The following is a 19,657-nucleotide window of genomic DNA, read 5'->3' as shown; positions in this document are numbered from 1 at the left end:
GGAGGCTGAGGCAGGAGAATGGCGTGAACCCGGGAGGCAGAGGCTGCAGTGAGCTGAGATTGTGGCACTGCACTCCAGCCTGGGCAACAGAGCAAGACTCTGTCTCAAAAAAAAAAAAAAAATTTTTTTTTAAATAGCCATTTGACAGTCTGCCTTTCCCCCCCGCCCCCCAAGAAGGGATTTTGAGTTGATTCATAAAAATACCACAAGATAACAATTGTTTAAAGTGAGGAGCTAGAGATCAAGAGAAATAGGAAAAATAAGGTGAAGACAGGGATGAAGACAATTTACACGAGGCTTACTGTGATGCAACGCGTATTTGCTTGAAGGAGGCTGCAAGTTTAACTGAGTCTTGTAGTAGCCACTTACTTGGGAAAGCATGACCAGTGTCTGTAAGATTTGTCACAGTGCTTGCTGCTGCTGCTGCTGCTGCTAAAGCTGGGCCTGTCAGCGCTCACCAGGATTGTGACAGTGGGGGTGCTGGGGCATATAAGGAGCAGGTGGTGGAGTCTTCCCAGAACCTTTGACTTGGGAGGAGCAGGTGTGGTGGGCTGGGTAGTCGGCCTCCTCAACATGTCAAGGATTGACATCAGGAAGAACAATTCCATTTTGTGTGTGTGTGCAGCCCAGAGAGTGGGATGAGGCCCAGGAGAGTGAAGGGACAGCACAGCAGATGTCCAGAAATGGACTGAGGGCTGCACATATCCACAGAGAGGCTTCCACAAAGTCATCAAACCCAGTAACACCCCAAACGCTCACCAACAGGAGGTTGTGTGAACAAGTAAATGGTGGTATGTTCATACAATGGAACACAACTCACTAATTTGAAAAGGAACCAACAGCTGTGTGCACAACACAGGTGAATCTATTAGGCACAGGGCGCAGAAGAAGCCAGACACATCCTCTCCATGATTCCACTTATGTAAAGTTCTTGAAGTGGCAAAACTAATCTATGGTGATAAGAGTCCGAATAGTGCTTCCTTCTTGAAGGAAGTATTGACCGGAAAGTGGCGCCAGGGAATTTTCTTTAAAAAAAATTTTTTTTATACAGACAGGGGTCTTGCTGTGTTGTCCAGTCTGGTCTTGAACTCCTGGACTCAACCAACCCTCCCACCTCGGCCTCCCAAAGTGCTAGAATTACAGGCATGAGCCACTGTGCCTGGCTGGAACTTTCCTGAGTGATAGAAATGTTCTCTGTCTTGATCTGGGTGGTATTTATGTGGGTTTCTATGTATGTATTAATAAAAACTCAATGAGTTGTACATTTAAGACTTGTGTGCTTTACTGCATGTTAAGTATATGTCAGTTACAAGAGCAAATTGATAATGGCTTATTCAGAGAAAGGAGGGAAGGAAGAACAGGAATTGACCTCCCAGTGCCAAAGCTGGATAGGTGTTTTATAAGGGTAATATAGAATATTAGTGTGGTAGGCAAAATAATGGTTCCCCCAAAGATGCCTACAGCCTAATCCCCAGAACCTATGAGTATATTATTTGGCAAGGAGGCATTAAGGTTGCAGGTGGAAGTAAGGTTGCTAATCAGCTGACTTTAAAATAGGGCTCATGCCTGTAACCCCAGCACTTTGGTAAGCTGAGGTGGGAGGGTAACTTGAGCCCAGGAGTTCAAGACCAACCTGGGCAACATGATGAAATCCCATCTCAACAAAAACTACAAAAATTAAGCTGGGCACAGTGGCTCACGTGTGTAATCCCAGCACTTTGGGAAGCCGAGGTGGGTGGATCAAATGGCCAGGAGTTCAAGACCAGCCTGGCCAATATGGTGAAACCCTGTCTCTACTAAAAATAGAAAAATTAGCTGGGTGTGGTGGCGGGCACCTGTCATCCCAGCTACGCAGGAGGCTGAGGCAGGAGAATCGTTTGAACCTGGAAGACGGAGGTTGCAGTGAGCCAAGATCGCACCACTGCAGTCCAGCCTGGGTGACAGAATGAAACTCTTGTCTCAAAAAAAAAAAAAAAAAAAAAATTAGCCAGGCATGGTGGCGTGTGCCTGTAATCCCAGCTACTCGAGAGACTGAGGTGGGAAAATCATCTGAGCCTGGGAAATTGAGGCTGCAGTGAGCCATGATGGTACCGCTGCACCCTAGCCTGGGCGATGGAGTGGGACCCTGTCTCAAAACAATAAATAAAACAGGAAGATTATCCTGGATTACCTGGGTGGGCCCACTATAATCACATGGGTCCTTACATGGGAAGGAGGGAGACAGAAGAGTCAAAACTAGAGAGATGGCCTCATGAGAAGAATCCAACTGGCATTGCTGGCTTCAAAGATGGAAAGGGGTCATGAGCCAAGGAACACAGGCAGCTTCCCGAAGCCAGAAAAGGCAACACAGTGGACTCTTCCTTAGAACCTCCCAAAAGGAACACAGCCCTGCTGACACTTTTAGTCCAGGTAAAAACTTCCAGAAAAAAAAAACATATAGGCCAGGCACGGTGGCTCATCCTGTAATCCCAGCACTTTGGGAGGCTTAGGCAGGCGGATCACTTGAGGTCAGGAGTTCGACCAACATGGTGAAACCCCATCTCTACTAAAAATACAAAAATTAGCCAAGCATGGTGGCGCAGGCCTGTAATCCCAGCCACTCGGGAAGCTGAGGCAGGAGAACTGCTTGAACCCAGGAGGCGGAGGTTGCAGTGAGCCGAGGTCGCGCCTCTGCACTCTAGCCTCCATCTCAAAAAAATAAACAAATAAAGGTATAGATGACAGCTGAGAATTTGGAAATTGATTATTTAAAGCAACCGTTCTCAAAGTATGGCCCCTGGACCAGCATCATCTGGGAACTTGCTAGAAATGCAGACTCTTGGGCCACATCCCAGACCTACTGAATCAGCAGCTCGGGGGCCAGAGGTGGGGTGGAGCCTAGCAAACGTGTAACAAGTCCCCCAGGTGGTTCTAAGGCTCACTCAAGTTTGAGAACTACTATGTTAGGATAATGGTAAGGTTTATGACTGGACAGTGGTTCTTAAAGCATGGGCCCCAGATACGCAGTATCAGCATCACCTGGGAACTTAGGCAAATTATCAGGCCCCACCCCAGACTTACGGAATTGGAGCCCCCCAGGTGCTACTGCTGCGCACACTACCTAGAGTTTGAGGACCACTGCCTAAAGCTCTCCCTGCACGACTACCCCTGGAAAAGCCTCACTCTCAGGAGGTATTTGTACCCTTATTTGTGAAGCCCGCTTCTTGGGATTTAAGGACAATCAGTAGGATACCTACTGACTAATACAGTGTCTGGCTTATAGTATGTGCTCCGTGAGAGTTCGTTAAATGATTAATTTGATACAACTCTGAGGAACTTGGTGAAGCAGATGTGGGATTCGAACCTAAGTCCACCCGGCCTCCACTGTTGGAACTCGAGGGAGCTTTATTTCCGCTGCCCGCGCGCCGCCTGCACGCCAGTTCCCCTCTCCTCCCGGGAGGGGGCGCGCCAGGACCCTAAGAGGCCTGGCGGGGAGGTGGGACTTCCTGCCTCACCAGGAGGCACTTCCGGTCCAAACCGGAAGACCGTGAGTGGCTGCGGCGGGGCTGACGCATCCTGAGTGCCGAAGTTGGGGTTCTACTTGAGATTTCCCTCTTGGTGTCAGGGTCCGGCGAGCATCACGCCGAAGCCCATTTTCCGGACGGCCACGACGAGACCGGGGTCACGTAAGTGCATGCGCCCCCTCCGCGCGGACTGGGCATGTTCGAGAGGAGTGGACCCGCAGATGTAGGAGGGGAGGGACTCCCCCAGTTCCCCGTCCCCGCGGCTGGCTCACGTTTCGCAGTCCCCGGCCTGTCGTTAGTGCGGACCCGACTGAGTCCTGTAGTCTTGGAGGTCTAAAGGGGCCTGGAGAGCCCGCAGCGAGGGCGGGAAGCCGGCCAGGGAAGTCGAGGCTGCCTTGTCTTGAGGGCTTTTGTGGGGTCGTGCGCTCCACCAGCCCTCTCCGCCTGCCTAGGATCGTTTCAGGCTATGCGGTTCCAAGAGAAAATATTTTTGTTTCTATTTTATTTTTGAGATAGAGTCTTGCTCTGTCACCCAGACTGGAGTGCTGTGGCATGATCCCAGCTCACTGCAACCTCTACCTCCCAGATTCAAGCGATTCTCGTGCCCCAGCCTCCTCAGTAGCTGCGATTACAGGTGTGCACCACCACACCCTGCTATTTTTTGTATTTTTAGCAAAGACAAGGTTTTACTATATTGGCCGGGCTGGTCTCAAACTTCTGGCCCCACTCCCTCCGCCCCGCGTTGTTTATGACTGGACCCCTTGGTCTGAGCGACATCCCTGATCCACCCGCCTTGGCCTCCCCAAGTGCGGGGATTACAGGTGGGAGCCGCGCACTCGGCCAAAGGGAAAAGATTTTTGTTTAGCGAGACTCTAATGCTAGCGTTTGCATTTCGGTGCATGCGAGAGCAGTGGTTCAGAGCTCTGCCTCTGAATCGGATGGGAATCAAGTCTTGGATGTGGCAGCTAAGAGCTGTTGGACTAAAGTTCTTGCTGAGCCTTGGTTTCCTGAACTCCGTAACAGGGGCTGCGGTGGAAGCGTGCAGCATTTAGCTTGCGCCTAGCAGATAGATGCTGGCGCTTGGTCAGTGAGAGCTGCTGTTATTTTTGCCCCTGTTATTTTTGTTAATTAAAAAGGAAGGATGCTATGGCTGCTCATACTTCTAGAGGACTGTATTTACCAAAGCCTTGTGGTGTAATTTTTTTTTCTCGAGATGGAGTTTCGCTGTTGTTGCCCAGGCTGCAGTACAGTGGCGCGATCTCAGCTCACTGCAACCTCCGCCTCCCGGCTTCAAGGAAGTCTCCTGCCTCAGCCTCCCGAGTAACTGGGATTACAGGCATGCGTCACCACGCCCGGCTAATTTTGTATTTTTAGTAGAGACCAGGTTTCTCCATGTTGGTCAGGCCAGTCTCGAACTCCTGACCTCAGGTGATCCACCCGCCTTGGCCTCCCAAAGTGCTAGGATTACCGGCATGGGCCACCACGCTCGGCCCCTTGTGATAGAAATTTATTTTTATTCAACCCATAGTGCATTTTCTGGGAGGCACTGTGCTTGACAGTAGGAAGACAATGCTGAGATGCAGTCCCTGGCTGTGGAGTAACTCGAGCGTCTTGGGGGTGTAGTCTGTAAATGTATGATGACATTTCGAGCTGTGAGAGAGGCTGCCCCTTGCCGTCTGTGTCACTCCATCTCTACCGCTCTCCACCTTGCTCACTCTGGCTGCCTCGTTTCTCACACACTTCACTGCTGTAGGATTTTCACAGTTGTTGATCGTTTTGCCTGGAACCCTCTCCCCAGTTGTGCACCTGGTTCTCTCCTTCACAGGGTTCAGGCTGTGCTCAAATGCCACCTTCTCAACGAGGCTTTTCCTGGCTGGCTTTGCTGAAACCATGCCCTCAGCCCATTACCAGATCCCCTTCTGGACGGGTGGTTTGCTTTAATACAGTTCTCATTACTGCTTGGCATTGGGCTACATCTTTGTTTTTTGTTATCTGCTTCCTCAAAGAGCATATGCTTCCCATCGTGCCCTTTTCTCTCCTCAGGAACCCTGGCGCCCCTTACCAGCTTCCAGTCTCTCGAGGTGGCCAGTGTGGTGCTTGGTCCTTATTTCCGGGATGGACTTCCCCCGCTCCCTCCGCCCCGCGTTGTTTATGACTGGACCCCTTGGTCTGAGCGACATCCCTGACCTCTCTTTCATGTGCAGCTGGCAACATGCGCTGACTCTGCCAGAGACCCAGCCCCAGAACTCAGAGGTGAGGATGGAGGCAGGGGCCCTGGCAGCTCCAGGGGCACCCGTTCCTGGGTCCCCTGTCTCACATTCATACCAGTTGAAAGGCCACAGAGTGGGGTGGCATTCACACAAGTCTGCTGAGACACAGGCTGTGCCACCTCCTCTGGGGTACGTGGGCTACCCTGCCATCCCTAGACGGATGCCCCCACTATGCTGGATGCCATATGAGACCCTGGAAATGCTGCCTGAATCAGTCGGTTGACCCCTTTCCTTCCTGGAATGGAGAGCTGAGTTGAGCGAGAATAAACAAGTGAACTTTATCCAACGGATGAGGTGTTTACAAAATGTGATCCGAGCTTGGCATGAAACCAGAAGGATGCCGAAACAGCATAGCAGGATTGGGAGAGGGGAGGATAGACCTGCCAGGGTTTCTGGTGCCTCTGGAGGGACACTGGCCCTTTGCTTAGAATCCTCAGCCCCCTAGTTCCCCTTGGAAACACCCTGTCTAGGAATGAAGCCTGGCAGAGGCAAACGGATGAGCAAATAAAAAGACAGAGAGTGAGTGGGGGCTTGAGGAACAGGGGTCAGGGATGGCCTCCTTATGAGGGAAGGTCTGACATCAAATTGGGGCTCCTCTAGGAGTCTAGTTTGCTAGATCTGTGTCATTTGAGCTGAAACATCTCAGGCCAGCCCAGCAAAGGGAGGTGGAACTGCCTGCCGGGCTTCCAGAGTGACTGCAAGGTCTCCTGAATGGAAATGAGGTTAAGTGGGATGCAGACCAGCCACTGGTGGCATGAGGGGCTTCCTTCTTTGAAAGCCAGCACAGGCGGAGGTCAGAAACATGAACTCTGGGGTCAGGCTGCCTGGGTTCACGTCCCAGCTATTCTCTTTACCAGCTCTGTCATCTGGGGCAGGTGGCAGTGTGACAATGCCAGTCATCCCAACTTCGCAGGATTGTTGTAAGGATTGGATGAGTTGATAAAAGATGAATGCCTGCGCAGAGCCTGGCCCGGGGAGGGCACTCGTCATGATACTGTCATTGTGATTGTCTTCCCTTCAGAACGGGGCACTGCATGTGACCAAGGACCTGCTGTGGGAGCCGGCGACCCCTGGGCCTCTCCCCATGCTGCCTTCCGTCATCGGTGAGGGTCTCATTCCTCCGGGCTCATTCCACACCGCTCCACCTATTCTTCCCGCGGCTCCCACTCCTGAGACCTTCCTCTCCCTGCTAAGCCTGTGCTCGCTCGGGGCCCTTGGATGCCTCCAGTCGCCCAGGGCATCTGGCTGCACTCCTGTGCCCGCCCCAGCCCTTTCCGTAACCTCCTTCTCAGATCCCTGGGACCCTGGCCTGACTGCGCGGGACCTGCTTTTCCGCGGAGGGTACCGGTATCGGAGGCGACCTCGAGTCGTGCTGGATGTGACTGAACAGGTGAGTGGGCCCACGGAGGACAGTGCTGCGTAGCCTGGAGACTGTGCTTAGTGACCTGGCCTCCACCTCTCCCCAGATCAGCCGGTTCCTCTGGGATCATGGAGACGTAGCCTTTGCACCCCTGGGGAAGCTGATGCTGGAGGATTTCAAGCTGGAGGGAGTAGGGGTGAGTGGCTCATGACACCAGGGGTAGGGACTCCCTGCTGTCCTTCAGGGGTGAACTTGAGGGTGTGTGAGCTTGACGAGGCCTTTCCATGCAGAGCCGCACTAAGAAGACAACAGTGGTCAGTGTGAAGAAGCTGCTCCAGGACCTCGGTGGACACCAGCCCTGGGGGCAAGTGGCTAATGAGAAAAGAGGAGATGGATAGACGTAGCTGGTGGTGGGGATATAAGAGGTGCTAGGATGCACATCCAGGTTTCTGTCATACACACTTCCCCCCTGCTCCATGCAGTCTGAGCTGTGCTTTCTTATACCAGACTTCCAACTCCAAATCATCTCAGGGGAAAGCAGATTTAAATTTGTGGACTTCAGGTATGGCTGCATCCAGGTGTTCAAATAATATTCGTAGAGCTGTGTCTCTCTACTCTGTCGTCCACTTGCCTCTTCCTGCACAGTTCCTAGACAGGCTGTCTGTAGGTAGAAAGAGCCAGTGTCCTTCCTGAGGCACCAGAATCCCAGAAAGGAGTTTGGTTGGCTTGGCTTAGGTCTCACACCCATCTGTGAACCAGTCGCTGTGGCAAGGGCAATGGAATATTGTTGATGGCCAGGTCTGGGTCACATGATTGCTTCCAGGGCATGGGAACAGGATGGGGTGGTTTCCCAAAGGAAGAAATTCTAGGTGAATAAGAAATGTGTCCACTGCACTTGGCCTCCTTGGGATGGGACCTGTCCTCCCCTGAGTGCTACTGAGTGATCCTCCTGCTGTTCTCTGGTCCCCAGGTGTCCCTGGGCTTACCTCAGCAACCGACAGCGCCGCTTCTCTATCCTTGGGGGCCCCATCCTGGGCACATCGGTGGCGAGCCACTTGGCAGAGCTTCTGCACGAGGAGCTGGTGCTGCGGTGGGAGCAGCTGCTTCTGGATGAGGCCTGCACTGGGGGTGCGCTGGCCTGGGTGCCTGGAAGGACACCCCAGTTCGGGCAGCTGGTCTACCCTGCTGGAGGTGCCCTGGACAGGCTGCGTATCCTTTCTTGCGAGACAGGGGATCCCAGCGGGCTCCCGTCTGGTGGAGGAGGTGCTCTTGGCATGGTCCAGGGAAGGGCAGGAATGTGGGGCGTGCAGTGGCCACAGCTCGTGCACTGATCCTTAGTGAGAGGCCCAGATTTCCAAGAGGTTGTTCTGAGCCCAGGTGACAGTCCGCAATTCCTTGGGAAGCCTGGACGCATCCAGCTCCAGGGACCTGTCCGGCAGGTGGTGACATGCACTGTCCAGGGAGAAAGTAAGGCCCTTACACATGTTCCTCCCTCACTGGCTGACCTGCTGCCTGACCCCTGACCCCTGACCCTTTCCATCCCTCCTCAGCTCTGCTGGCCGTCCGCTCTGACTACCACTGTGCCGTGTGGAAGTTCGGTAAACAGTGGCAGCCAACCCTTCTGCAGGCAATGCAGGTGGAGAAGGGGGCCACAGGGATCAGCCTCAGGTGAGGGGGAGTCAGTCTTGTCAGTGAGGAGGGGCTGGGGGCAGGGGCGAGCAGCCTGATGTGAATGTGTTCCTGCCCCGTAGCCCTCACCTGCCCGGGGAGCTGGCCATCTGCAGCCGCTCAGGAGCCGTCTGCCTGTGGAGCCCTGAGGATGGGTATTGCCGCTTCCCATGAACCCCCCACCCTAACAAACAGCTCTGGCCCGTCACTCCCTGTTCAGCATGGCGCGACCCTTGATTGCCTTCCACATCAGCCTGTCCCCCCTACCCATGGCTTGCCCATCTCCCCAAGGCTGCAGCAAGTCTACAAGGACCCCGAGACGCTTGTGTTCCGGGACTCCTCTTCCTGGCGTTGGGCAGACTTCACCGCCCACCCTCGGGTGCTGACTGTGGGTGACCGCACTGGAGTGAAGATGGTTGACACTCAGGTATGGGATGGCGGCAGGAGATCCGCCCTGACTGCGGGAGCAGCCGCAGAGCAGTGAGTCCCAGGCTGGCTGCGGCCTGGGTGAGGATGATGTCATGGGCCTGGGACTGTGAGGAGGGCTGACCCTGTGTTTCTCTTCCAGGGCCCGCCGGGCTGTGGTCTGTTGCTATTTCGTGTGGGGGCAGAGGCTTCGTGCCAGAAAGGGGAACGTGTCCTGCTCACCCAGTACCTGGGGCACTCCAGCTCTGAATGCCTACCCCCTACTCTCCATCTCGTCTGTACCCAGGTGAGTGGCACACAACACCGCCCCGCCCCACCTCTGCTCTGTCTCAGATGGTCACTAGAGGTTGCTGCTTACCAGCGGCTCTGCTGGGCCCAGACAACCACCCAGCAGACCAGACTCAACCCTGCATGAATCTGTGGCCCAAACACGCAGTGGATCCTACAGCCAGTGCTAACAGGCAGGTGGGGAAGCTCTCCCAGGGCCTCCCCTTAGTAAGGGCTTCAAGATACAGCCAGGGGTGGAATAGCTGGGGAGGAGGAGCCTCGGGGTGGGGCTTCCGTGCAGAGCTGGACAGTTTCTGCTGTGCAGGAGGCAGGGGCTCTGAGGGAGCGGGTCCGTCCTCACCCCGCCCTCCTGGGGACATTTGTAGGCACGCCTCGAGCATAGGCTCTGGGGTCAGGAGAGTGTGGGGGTGGCTGCGGGAAGGCCAGGCAGGTTTCAGCTGGCAAGGCTCCCCCACACCTCTTCTGAGCACACCTTTCCCACTTGTTCTGTCTGTCCACCTGGCTGTTGGTCAGAATCGGTGAAGATGCCACCCACTCGGGAAGCACCTCCTGTTCAGGGCTGGCAGGTGCAGTGTGAGAGGCACTTGGAGGCTGATGGGAGATGCTGCTGCCCCTCAGGGCTCTGTACTCACCCGGAGAGCCACATGGGGCCTGGAGGGCCACTACACAGCTCAGCTCCCAGGTTCGGCCACATCCCCCTTCTTTCTCGGGCCCCAGTTCTCTCTCTACCTAGTGGACGAGCGCCTCCCCCTGGTGCCGATGCTGAAGTGGAACCATGGCCTCCCCTCCCCACTCCTGCTGGCCCGACTGCTGCCTCCGCCCCGACCTGGCTGCGTGCAGCCCCTGCTCCTCGGAGGCCAGGGTGGGCAGCTGCACCTGCTGCACCTGGCTGGTGAGGGTCTAGGCCAGCGTGGGCGGCGTGTGGGAGATGGGGCTGTCGGGGCCTGGATGGGGCCTCAGCTGTCTGTCCTTCCTCAGGAGAAGGGGCATCGGCACCCCGCCTGGCAGGCCCCCCCCAGTCTCTTCCTTCCAGGACCGACTCCCTCCCTGCATTTCCTCTGCTGGAGCCTAAGATCCAGTGGCGGCTGCAGGAGCGCCTGAAAGCACCAACCATAGGTGTCCTGGGGCAGGGGAGCGAGCTTGGGGGGGCCGGTGGAAAACGCCCCTCCCCCCGCTAGGCCCTGGAGGTCATTGTCATTCCCGTCACCAGGTCTGGCCGCCGTCGTCCCACCCTTGCCCTCGGTGCCCACACCAGGCCTGGTGCTCTTCCAGCTCTCTGCGGCGGGAGATGTCTTCTACCAGCAGCTCCGCCCCCAGGCGGACTCCGACCACCGCGGAGACTCCGGGCCTCGCGGTGACACCGAATCTGACTGTCGTGCCCCCACTGCTTCCTGGACCTCCCAGGACACTGCCAGCTGCAGCCAGTGGCTGAAGGCCCTGCTAAAAGTGCCCCTGGCTCCTCCTGTGTGGACAGCACCCACCTTCCCCCACCGCCAGCTGCTGGGTAGCACAGAGCTGTGGCGGGAGGAAGAGGAAGGGCAGCGGCCGGACGTGCTCCGCAAGGCCATGGCCCAAGGGCGGCTCCTGCTGCAGAGAGACCTGGACTCCCTCCCTGCGGCAGAGCCACCCCCTGTACCCGAGTCAGGCCCGGAGGACAAGCTCAGTAAGCGCCTGGGGGAAGCCTGGGCAGGCCGAGGGGCTGCCTGGTGGGAGAGGCAGCAGGGCAGGACCTCAGGGCCCGGGAGACCGCCCAGGCGGCCCAAGCGCCGGACCCAGCTGTCCAGCACCTTTTCGCTCAGTGGCCATGTGGACCCCTCAGAGGACACCAGCCCCCCTCACAGCCCTGAGTGGCCACCTGCTGATGCTCTGCCCCGGCCCCCCGTGACCCCACCCTCCCAGGAGCTGACTCCGGATGCGTGTGCCCAGGGCGTCCCCGCAGAGGGGCGGCAGATGCTCCGTGACTACATGGCTAAGCTGACACCCCAAAGGGGCACCCCAGGATGTGCCGCCACACCCCCCTCCTCCCAGGCCTCCAGTGTCTGGACCACCCGCTCCCAGCAGCACACACCCGTCCTCTCTGGCTCTCAGCGCCCCTGGAAGAAGCCTCGAATGGGCTTCTGAGGACACAAGGTGGGCTGCCCTCAAGCCCCAGAGAGTCCCTCATCCTTCCTCCGGGACCAGATATGCCTTCCACAGTTGAAACTTAAGAAGCAGAGCTCGCCGGGCGCGGTGGCTCAAGCCTGTAATCCCAGCACTTTGAGAGGCCGAGACGGGCGGATCATGAGGTCAGGAGATCGAGACTATCCTGGCTAACATGGTGAAACCCCGTCTCTACTAAAAAATACAAAAAACTAGCCGGGCGAGGTGGCGGGCGCCTGTAGTCCCAGCTACTCGGGAGGCTGAGGCGGGAGAATGGCGTAAACCCGGGAGGCGGAGCTTGCAGTGAGCCGAGATCTGGCCACTGCACTCTAGCCTGGGCGACAGAGCGAGACTCCGTCTCAAAAAAAAAAAAAAAAAGCAGATCTCGCCACCTTCTGGAGGCCACTGTGATGATGAGCCAAGCAAGATGGAGCCAAGTTGAAGGGATAGGGCAACAAAATATAATAGTAGTTTCTTCTGTATTTTGTATATTCGCCTGAGGATCATCCCAAAAGGCAGGTTGGAGGTGCTGGCGGGCCTGTGTCGCTGGGAGTCTAGTCTATGCTGGGAGACAGGGCTCTGCTGCCCCGCAGCTGTGGGGGCCTCAGGCAGGTCTCAGTTCTCGTGCCTTCCTGTCTGGTGAAATGGGGCAGTAGTGCTGGCTCCTCCTTATGTTTGGTGAGGGTGGAGTGAGGCCCCCACAGAGCTGCTGCTGAGGTGGGCACAGCGGCCGTCGGCAGCTGCTGTTTTGGGTTGCTTTGTCAGTCTCTGCCACGGTCTGATGTTTTGTACAGGGAGATGCCTTGGATCCAGGTTCAGGGATTAAATAAACTTGTCAGCTGAAGATGAACTGGAACAGTCACATTTTTTAGGCTGGACAGCATCCCGCCACAGTAACTACCTGACACTGAGCTCACGCACAGAGATGATGGCTGATGTTCCTTCTCCCTCGGGACGTGGGTCTGGCACCTGTGGGCTCTCGATAGTGGCCTCTGAGGAGAGGATCATGGTCATAACACTTTGGGAGAATTCTGTTGTGCCTCACGGACTCCCCCCTTTCTTTCCTCTCTCCCCTTCTTATTTTGATGTCTAAAGCATCAAGTCCCTTATCCTCTGAGTTTCTCTAGCTGCAGTGGAAGATTCTGCTTTCCTGTGGGGAAAAGGCCCACTGGAGATTTTGCAGGGACCTGGGGTCTGTCTGGTTTCTGATGACACGGTAAGAGAAAGGTCTTTTTTCAGGGTGGCCGGTGAAAGGAATTGCATGTGACTCACACAAATAGGAGATAGCCCAATCATACATTGACTCGCGTGGGTATTAAAATGTTTATCATGCCTAAAGGAGACATTTATAATTAAACCATTTATGCTACATATAACTCGGGGGAACTATGATGCTTTCAGTGCTGGGAATGCAGTGAAGTCCCACGTGGGCAGAGCTGGGCTGGGCAACTCCGACACGTCTCTGAGGGTGTGGTGGCGCTCTCAGTCGGCACTGTGGAAGGAAGGGTGACCTGTGGTTTCTCCCTGTCACTGTAACTCCAAGGACAGGGGGGCAGCCTTGGGGTTCAGTCCAGGCCAAATTCAGTGTCCTTGACTCGGCGTGGTGGCTCATACCTGTAATCCCAGCATTTTGGGAGTCCGAGGCAGGCAGATCACCTGAGGTCAGGAGTTCAAGACTAGCCTGGTCAACATGGGGAAACCCCGTCTCTACTAAAAATACAAAAATTAGCCAGCGTTTTGACGCTGTAATCCTAGCTACTTCAGAGGCTGAGGCAGGAGAATTGCTTGAACCTAGGAGGCAGAGGTTGCAGTGAGCCGAGAGCACATCACTACACTCCAGCCTGGGCCACAGTGTGAGACTGTCTCAAACAAAACAAATCATTCAGTGTCCTCCAGCCTACCCCCACCCGAGGCTCCACGGGCTCCAGCTCAGACTGCACTTCTCTTGTCTGGGCTGGTTCCTAGAGTGAAAGAGAAGGCCACTCAGTGTTCCCGGGAAATGCACTCAAGCCCTCCCTGCTTCTTGCCTGCAAGTCTGGAGTCAGCCAGGCAGCTGTCTTCAGAAAAAAGCCCGGCCACCGATGCGTGCTGGGTGAGAGTAGAATGGTCCAGGCTCCACGAAGCCCCTGATTTGGGGGTGCACCTGAAGGCAGGTGCTGAATGAAAAAACAGCCCAGCTTGCTTGTCCTCAGTACTAACCAGCTGTTCCCCCAAACCACATCTGCCAGGCGCATGTGCCAGCCTGCAGCATGAGGGGAGGCCCCAGTACATTAAGCATGTTTTTCTGGGTCTTCTGCAGCCAGGCCTCTGGCCGCCTTCCCTGCCTGGTGCCCTTTTGTCTTCCCCACCTTGAAGGCCAGTAGGACTGGCCTGTGATTCACCCAGGCCTGGGTCACTGTGGAGCAGCCACACCCTCCTGCGGCTGTCACCTCGCCTGCCCTGCACTCCCCAGCAGTGGTGTCGGTGGCCCCCTCCAAAAGCCTTGGTCTAGAACAGCTGAGGCCAGGGATGGTGAGGAGGGGGTGGAAATGCAGGGTCCTTAGGCCCCTGTCCCAGGAGATCTGCATGACCACAGGTGCCTTGTGACCCTCACACACAGTCAGACTTGGCTGCCCAAGAACAGGCTGGCTCGGCAGCTTTCTGGCCCAGGCTGGCTACCAGCAAGTGGCAGCTTCAGAGCCGTGAACTCAGGAATGGGTTCAGAGGATCTGTGTGGTCTGTCCTAGGTGACTCCTCCAGGAACAGGAAAGCTTGGCGTAGGGCTGAGTGAGTGCCCTGCCCCACCCATCCCAGGCCGGGGAGCCAGCACCGTCTCCACTGTGCGCAGCCCCATGCTCTTACCTGAAGAGGAGGCGGCAAGGAAGTCGCTGTCCCCGTCTCCACTGGAAGTGAGTGGTGCAGCGTCTCTTTGGCAGGTGGGGGACATCGGTGGCTGGCCAGAGGGGTCCTCATCGCTGAGCTCCTGGATCAGGGGTCGTGGGGACTCGGTGTCTTGTTTTCGGACTTCCAAGTCCCTCTTAGCTTCTTTTATAAAGATGTCTGTGAAGGGCGCCCGAGCCGCCTTTGAGATGTCTTTAGAGACGGCAAATATATTTGACAGAGTGTCTGCAGGCAGGTTTTCCAGCACAGGGAGTGACGTGTAGTCCAGTTCAGGGTCACTGTCATCACTCAAGTTCGAGATGACCTCAATCTTCGGAAAGCACATATTCTATTCACAGAAGAAAAGATGTGTTTGAAAGTTTCTGTTTTCGGCCGGGCGCGGTGGCTCAAGCCTGTAATCCCAGCACTTTGGGAGGCCGAGACGGGCGGATCACGAGGTCAGGAGATCGAGACCATCCTGGCTAACACGGTGAAACCCCGTCTCTACTAAAAAATACAAAAAACTAGCCGGGCAAGGTGGCGGGCGCCTGTAGTCCCAGCTACTTGGGAGGCTAAGGCAGGAGAATGGTGTGAACCCGGGGGGCGGAGCTTGCAGTGAGCTGAGATCCGGCCACTGCACTCCAGCCCGGGCGACAGAGCGAGACTCCGTCTCAAAAAAAAAAAAGTTTCTGTTTTCACAACAGAGTCACTCTACAGTGCACCGTGCCAGTTCTGCTTTTTCACCCAATGTCACAAACTATTCTGTTGCCACATCCAAGAAAGGCCCAAGGGAACACAGGACTCTGAAAGTTAGGCCTGGGGGTGGGGTGGCCACTCCCTGGGCACAGCTCATGTCCATGCCCTTCTCTCCGGCCTCTGCTCCCCCAGCCACTGGCTATTCCACACCCTCCTGCTACCCGAGAGGGCACAGCCCTGAGCCCTGGGCTCTGCTTGACGCACCCCTGAGCCCAGCTTCCCTCACAGACTCTCTAGAATTAGCTTCTTGGACAGCAGCCCTCCACAATAACTGTGTTTTCTTTGCCACTGAGCTCGCGTACAGAGATGTTGGCTGATGCCTCCTTCTCCCTCAGGGTACGGGTCTGGCACATATGGGCTCCTGGTAATTCCAGTCATGGCCTCTGGGCAGAGGGTCACGCCACTCTGAGAGAATTCCCCACCATGCCTCACAGACTCACCCCTTTCTTTCCTCTCTCCTGTTTTCATTTCTTTCCCTCTATCTGTAGCTATATTCAGACAGACATTCATAGGATGGACATAGAACTACATCTTAATGACAGAAAGTGCTTTCAGGTAACTCTGCACTGTGCTCAGCTGTTACAAACCAGCAATAGATTCTCAAGGGGTTAATCATAAAATCTTAAAGAATTGAACAAGAACAAATGGCATTTCCTTCAGCAAGGTGAAAATATGGGGGATGTGGGCTGGGGGCGGTGGCTCACACCTGTAAGCCCAGCACTTTGGGAGGCTGAGGCAGGTGGATCACTTGAGGTCAGGAGTTCGAGACCAGCCTGGCCAACATGGTGAAATCCCATCTCTACTAAAACTACAAAAATTAGCTGGGCGTGGTGGCACATGCCTATAATCCCAGCTACACGGGAGCCTGAGACAGGAGAATTGCTTGAACCCAGGAGGTGGAGGTTGCAGTGAGCCAGGAACAGGCTGTTGCACTCCAGCCTGGGCGACAGAGCCAGACTCTGCCTGAAAAAAGAAAAAGAAAAGAAAAAGAAAAAAAGAGAATATGGGGGATTCAATGCTTTATGCACAGGGAACATTTTCAAGTTTTGAAGAAAGACTGTAAACAACAAGAATGAAGGTGGAATTAAGCTGACTGTGGGAAAATGGACTAATGACCTTAACCTGGTCTTCCAGAGATTTGCCTGTTTCATCGTCATCTTCCAAGTCAGGTAGGTCCTGAAAGAGCAAGTGAGCCGCACATCACCAGGGAGGCACACGCACTGTCAACGTTCTGATAGGCACGATAAAGGCAAACACGCAGTCAACCCAGCCTTAGTTACAGTTACTCAAATCACTCGGGTGACTCCTCTGCCTGTTCCCCACCCAAAGAAACTCTAGGCACAAACAAAGCAAGCATTGCCACTTCAGGTGTCTGGATCTAATAAAAGAAAGGGAACTTGCAAGGTGTGATATATTTAAAGAATTTCCACATCTTTTTTCTGTTTCTTTATTAAGAGACACAGTCCGTTCATCTTGGGGGAAATAATGGGACCCAAACCAAATGCACCTCTGTACAAACTAGTCCAAAAACTCTATGTGGTATAAAAGTAATATATTTTGTATCTCCCCAAAACTGGTAGGACTTTTTGTATTGTGGGTGTTTGTTTGGTCTCTTTGTCCATAAAAACCAGTGCGTGGTTGGGGAGGCAGCATAGTGCGTGGTTGGATGCATGAACTGGAGCCACGCTGCCTGGGCTGTTACTCCCCCACCACCATTTTCTAGCTGTGTGGCTTTGGGCAAGTTTCCTAACCTCTCTGCTCCTCATTTTCCTCATCTGGGAAATTGGGATGATAATAGTATGTACCGCTTAGAGTTGTAGGAAGGGTTACATCAATCAATACAAGTCGTACTTAGAATGGTGTCATGCATATAATAAGAAACCAACTAATATTAGCTATTAGTGTTGTAGTTATCTATATGGTCAGTTCTCAAATGGGAGAGAGAAATTGCCCAATTATGTTTCTTTTTCTTTTCTTTTCTTTTCTTTTTTTTTTTTTTGAGACAGAGTCTCACTCTGTCACCCAGGTTGGAGTGCAGTGGTGAGATCTTGGATCACTGCAACCTCCACCTCCTGGGTTCAAGCAGTTCTCCTGCCTCAGCCTCCAAAGTAGCCGGGATTACAGGCACCTGCCACCATGCCCAGCTAATTTTTTTTTTTTTTTGTATTTTTAGTAGAGATAGGTTTTCACCATGTTGGCCAGGCTGACTCCTGACTTCATGTGATCCACCCACCTCGGCCTCCCAAAGTGCTGGGATGACAGGTGTGAGCCACCGCGCCTGGCCTTTGTTTCTTTTTTTACATAGCTCCAGAAAACTAGAAACCCACTATGACTTCTGACCGTGATCACTTTAACTCTTACTGGGTCATGTGAAGTTCTGAAGTCTGGACATCAGAAACACCGGTTTAGGAGAAGTTTAACAAGGAAGGAGGGAGGGGCCACCTCTCCAAGGTATGAGGTCAGAGGTGCCCAGAAATGCCTCTCCTATTCCTGCCCCATCAAAGGACAGTTCTTGGGGGGTTGTGACACAAATGTGTGAATTCCCATGGTACTGTTCTTGTGGGCCTAAGCATTTGGGACTGTCATCAAAATGGGAAGAGCTTCAGGGAAGAGTGACAGGCAAGGCTGCGATCAAACGTTCACTCAAGGGAATGGGACACAACCGTCACACCTCGGTGAGCCAGAAGGCCAGTGAGAGCCTGAGCTACCTGCTGGGTGGTGTCCGAGGAGGAGGAAAAAGATACAATATATAATGATACAGTGTAACTCTGATGATACAGTGTAACTCTCACCACCAATTTGGATAAGGCAACTAGTCAGAACTGCTTAGCAAAGTAGCTTCTTTAGCAAAAACGAATGGAGTTTGGTAGACATGGTTCAAGGGTAGTGATTTGGGCCCGGGCTCCCCAAACTTGAGCACGCATGTGCACGAATCACCTAGGGCAGTGCATTAAAGTTGGATTCTGATCAGTGGGCCTTGGGTGAGGCCTGGGAGTCTGCATGTCTAACCAGCGCCCCAGCAATGCCAGGCCTGCCGGCCCAAGGACCACACTTGGGGTATCGAGGGTCTCCAGAGTTTGCATCTGATCACCTATTTTACTAACAGTAAAACTGATACTTATCTCCAAGATTAAATACTTCACGTACATCGATGCAGAATGTCTCCTTTGTCTCCAGTCTAACGGTTTCTAAATCTTCCATTCTTGTCCCATCAGATTCTGTAACGAATACACCCTCAGTGGCCACAGCCTGGGGAGTCAGCTCTAAAGAGCAACAACAAGTCTTGGAGTTAGTTTAACACACAGTGGGCAGATGGACAAGCCCACAGTGAAGAAGGGTTCCCAAGGTCTGGGCTCGGTGGCTCATGCCTGTAATCCCAGCACTTTGGGAGGCCAAGGCAGGCGGATCCCAAGGTCAGAAGTTCAAGTCCAGCCTGGCCAACATAGCAAAACCCCTGTTTCTATTAAAAACGCAAAAATTAGCCGGGTGTGGTGGCGGGCGCCTGTAGTCCCAGCTACTCGGGAGGCTGAGGCAGGAGAATCGCTCGAACCCAGGAGGTGGAGGTTGCAATGAGCCAATATCACACCACTGCACTCCAGCCTGGGTGACAGAGTGAGACTCCATCTCGAAAAAAAAAAAAAAAAGACAAAAACCCTCTTCAGGGCCCAAAGGGCAGCCTCCATGACAGGCCGCACCTCGTGACAGGCTTCTGTCTGCTGGGAAAAGAATGGAACAGCTCCCCCTTTCTATAACCTGGAGGCGAATCCCATGAGATGAAGAGCACCATCCAGGAGTCAAAGCAGCAGCCACAGGAATCTTGGAAACGGCAGCTGCTGTGGGGCGACAAGTGATGCCAGCAGGGGCGACTCGCTCAGAGACGGAGGGGCAGGCTTCACAGCCCACTGCTGGCCTGTCCCTCAGCCAGGCACACGCCCCTCCTGCTGCATGAGGGTCAGGGCTTGTGCAATTTCATAACTGCAAGATCGCCTGAGGAATGTGGAATCGCGATGGGCCCCTTCCTCATCCAGGCCCCTACTTTTCCTTTTTATTTACTTATTTTTATTTTTTTGAGACAGGGTCTCACTCTGTCACCCTGGCTGGAGTGCAGTGGTGCGATCTCAGCTCACTGCAGCCTCGACCTCCCGTCCCCTACCCCTCCCACCTCAGCCTCCCAAGTAGCTGGGACAACAAGTGGTCATCGCCGTGCCCAGCTAATTTATTGGGTTTTTTTGTAGAGGCTCGGGGGTTGTGGGGAGGGGGGTTTCTCACTATGTAGGCCAGGCTGGTCTCAAACTCCTGGCCTCAAGCAATCTGCCTGCCTCGGCCTCCCACAGTGCTGGGATTACATGAGTGAGCCACCTCGCAGGGCCTGCCCCTACTCTTCCCCC

At 54.4% G+C, this 19,657-nt stretch overlaps 2 protein-coding genes across 3 annotated transcripts in view; one reads left to right on the top strand and one right to left on the bottom strand.

The window, feature by feature from the left end:
* The first annotated feature begins 3,495 nt into the window (after window positions 1-3,495).
* Window positions 3,496-11,731, top strand: TAF1C (TATA box binding protein (TBP)-associated factor, RNA polymerase I, C, 110kDa). Of its 2 annotated transcripts, XM_011942190.1 has the most exons (15): window positions 3,496-3,665; window positions 5,547-5,756; window positions 6,795-6,876; window positions 7,066-7,163; window positions 7,240-7,329; window positions 7,424-7,497; window positions 8,104-8,342; window positions 8,484-8,600; window positions 8,684-8,801; window positions 8,885-8,956; window positions 9,093-9,228; window positions 9,370-9,513; window positions 10,233-10,407; window positions 10,494-10,631; window positions 10,726-11,731. In XM_011942190.1, the coding sequence occupies exons 2-15, from the start codon at window positions 5,619-5,621 to the stop codon at window positions 11,634-11,636; spliced, it is 2,532 nt and encodes an 843-aa protein (XP_011797580.1). In that variant the 5' UTR covers window positions 3,496-3,665; window positions 5,547-5,618; the 3' UTR covers window positions 11,637-11,731. The 2 variants fall into 2 exon arrangements, with proteins under 2 accessions (XP_011797580.1, XP_011797581.1); XM_011942191.1 differs by lacking the exons at window positions 6,795-6,876; window positions 7,066-7,163; window positions 7,240-7,329; window positions 7,424-7,497 and having other exon boundaries at window positions 3,509-3,665; window positions 5,708-5,756.
* A 1,232-nt stretch (window positions 11,732-12,963) lies between these two features.
* DNAAF1 (dynein, axonemal, assembly factor 1) overlaps window positions 12,964-19,657 on the bottom strand; it is a 32,791-nt gene continuing 26,097 nt past the window's right edge. The window contains 5 exon segments of the mRNA XM_011942189.1: window positions 12,964-13,110; window positions 13,112-13,146; window positions 14,496-14,862; window positions 16,392-16,445; window positions 18,417-18,532. Of these exon segments, the coding sequence (XP_011797579.1) occupies window positions 13,021-13,110; window positions 13,112-13,146; window positions 14,496-14,862; window positions 16,392-16,445; window positions 18,417-18,532 (662 nt within the window). The 3' untranslated portion in view covers window positions 12,964-13,020.

The sequence above is a fragment of the Colobus angolensis genome, unplaced genomic scaffold (assembly GCF_000951035.1).
Source record: "Colobus angolensis palliatus isolate OR3802 unplaced genomic scaffold, Cang.pa_1.0 Scaffold207, whole genome shotgun sequence".
NCBI lineage: Eukaryota > Metazoa > Chordata > Mammalia > Primates > Cercopithecidae > Colobus > Colobus angolensis.
Note: the sequence above shows the minus strand (reverse complement) of the source record. Positions and strands in the feature narration are given on the sequence as shown.

What these genes read in the sequence shown, in the direction of transcription:
- TAF1C (XM_011942190.1), top strand. Translation starts at nt 5,619, where the DNA reads ATGGACTTCCCCCGCTCCCTCCGCCCCGCGTTGTTTATGACTGGACCC. An exon ending in ATGCACTGTCCAGGGAGAAA is followed by an intron (nt 8,601 to 8,683) that starts GTAAGGCCCTTA and finishes ATCCCTCCTCAG; the next exon opens with CTCTGCTGGCCGTCCGCTCT. An exon ending in TCCATCTCGTCTGTACCCAG is followed by an intron (nt 9,514 to 10,232) that starts GTGAGTGGCACA and finishes CTCGGGCCCCAG; the next exon opens with TTCTCTCTCTACCTAGTGGA.